Here is a 1,314-nt window from a genome sequence, read left to right on the forward strand (position 1 = left end):
AAAATAATCGTGATTATCATTTTTGCCATAATCGAGCGGCACTATGCTAAGTTGATTCACATGAATTGTAATTTTCTACTCAACTGCTCAGGAGCATGAAGGAAAGACAGTAATGTAAAAATGAATCATATCAACACATCCATGTTCTCACGTTGCTTTTTTAGGTCAAACAACTTCTACCTGGCTATGCTGCTTTTCATGCTGTTTTTGTGTATGCTGCCCACCATCTTTGCTATAGTGAGATACAGACCATCACAACACTGCGGACCTTTCAGGTAAGGAATTAAAATTTATCTTACATCCATCGAGACCTTCAAGGTCAACTTAACAATTTATTGGTGAGAAACTGACAAAAGACTTTATGGAAACTATGACTCTTGGAATTTTGGTGTCAACATATACAGTAGAATGCACTGTATAAAGATTTTGAATATCGTGTCACGTTTCACCTCTGACCTCTCCCAAAGGTCAATAAATTGACCTAAAGGTCAAAGTGATAATGCAGGCAAAATACAATACTATTTCCCTAAAGTAAATACTGCTCAGGGAAGCAAGCCTCTGACTGTTTCTTGTTTTTAATGAACAGATTCCCTTTTTTATTTACTGTGCTGAGAATGTAAGACAGAAGTGGATGTTTTACCACATGTACCAATGAGGGATATATGCATATTTTAGAGAATTCCCAATTTTGGTGTCTTCCATCCTCAGCCTGCACAATACATATTTATATGTGGTTTGAAACGGGACATATTTTAATTTACGAGCGTAGCATCATAGTTTGGAAAAGATCTTTCTTTGCATAGTATACAAAGTCAAATCCTGTTTCCAAAAAGGCTGGTAGGGTATTTAAATAAAATCAAAATGTAGTAATTTTCATACCATTTAAAGACTATATTTAAATACTTCAGAAAGATCATATTAAATAACTGAAACTGAAAAATATCATTCAATTCATATGAAATGTTGATTAAACTCCATTGCCAGATACACATTAAAACAGTAGGAAACATCTCCATTTCCTTCTGTGTTGCGTCTCCTTGTTGGAACGAGTTGCTGCAGTTTGAAAGCGATGCCCATTGTTGTCCCTTTTGGAGCTATACTATTGAAATGGATGCAGAATGTTCTGGACTGTCTTGCTGAAATAAGCAAAGTCTTCCCTGAAGTTGTCAAATGGATGGCAATATATGTTGTCATGCAGCTGTATATATTTTATTTTATTTTTGCTTCCATCGATGTGGAAGTTAGCAGCTCTTTTGTTTTTCCCCTTCTTGTGTGGTTGTGTTTCAGTGTTCAGACAAAGAAAAATGCTTAAAT

The 1,314-nt window shown here is 35.2% G+C and overlaps 1 protein-coding gene across 1 annotated transcript in view; it reads left to right on the forward strand.

Annotated features, from left to right (window-relative positions):
* Window positions 1–1,314, forward strand: part of tmc3 (transmembrane channel like 3) — a 42,272-nt gene that overhangs the window by 33,524 nt on the left and 7,434 nt on the right. The window contains exon 17 of the mRNA XM_005742888.1: window positions 165–275. Coding sequence (XP_005742945.1) covers window positions 165–275 — 111 coding nt within the window. The remainder of the gene's footprint in view (window positions 1–164; window positions 276–1,314) is intronic.

Source organism: Pundamilia nyererei, unplaced genomic scaffold (genome assembly GCF_000239375.1).
Source record: "Pundamilia nyererei isolate P.nyererei 1_Seehausen unplaced genomic scaffold, PunNye1.0 scaffold00124, whole genome shotgun sequence".
Lineage (NCBI taxonomy): Eukaryota > Metazoa > Chordata > Actinopteri > Cichliformes > Cichlidae > Pundamilia > Pundamilia nyererei.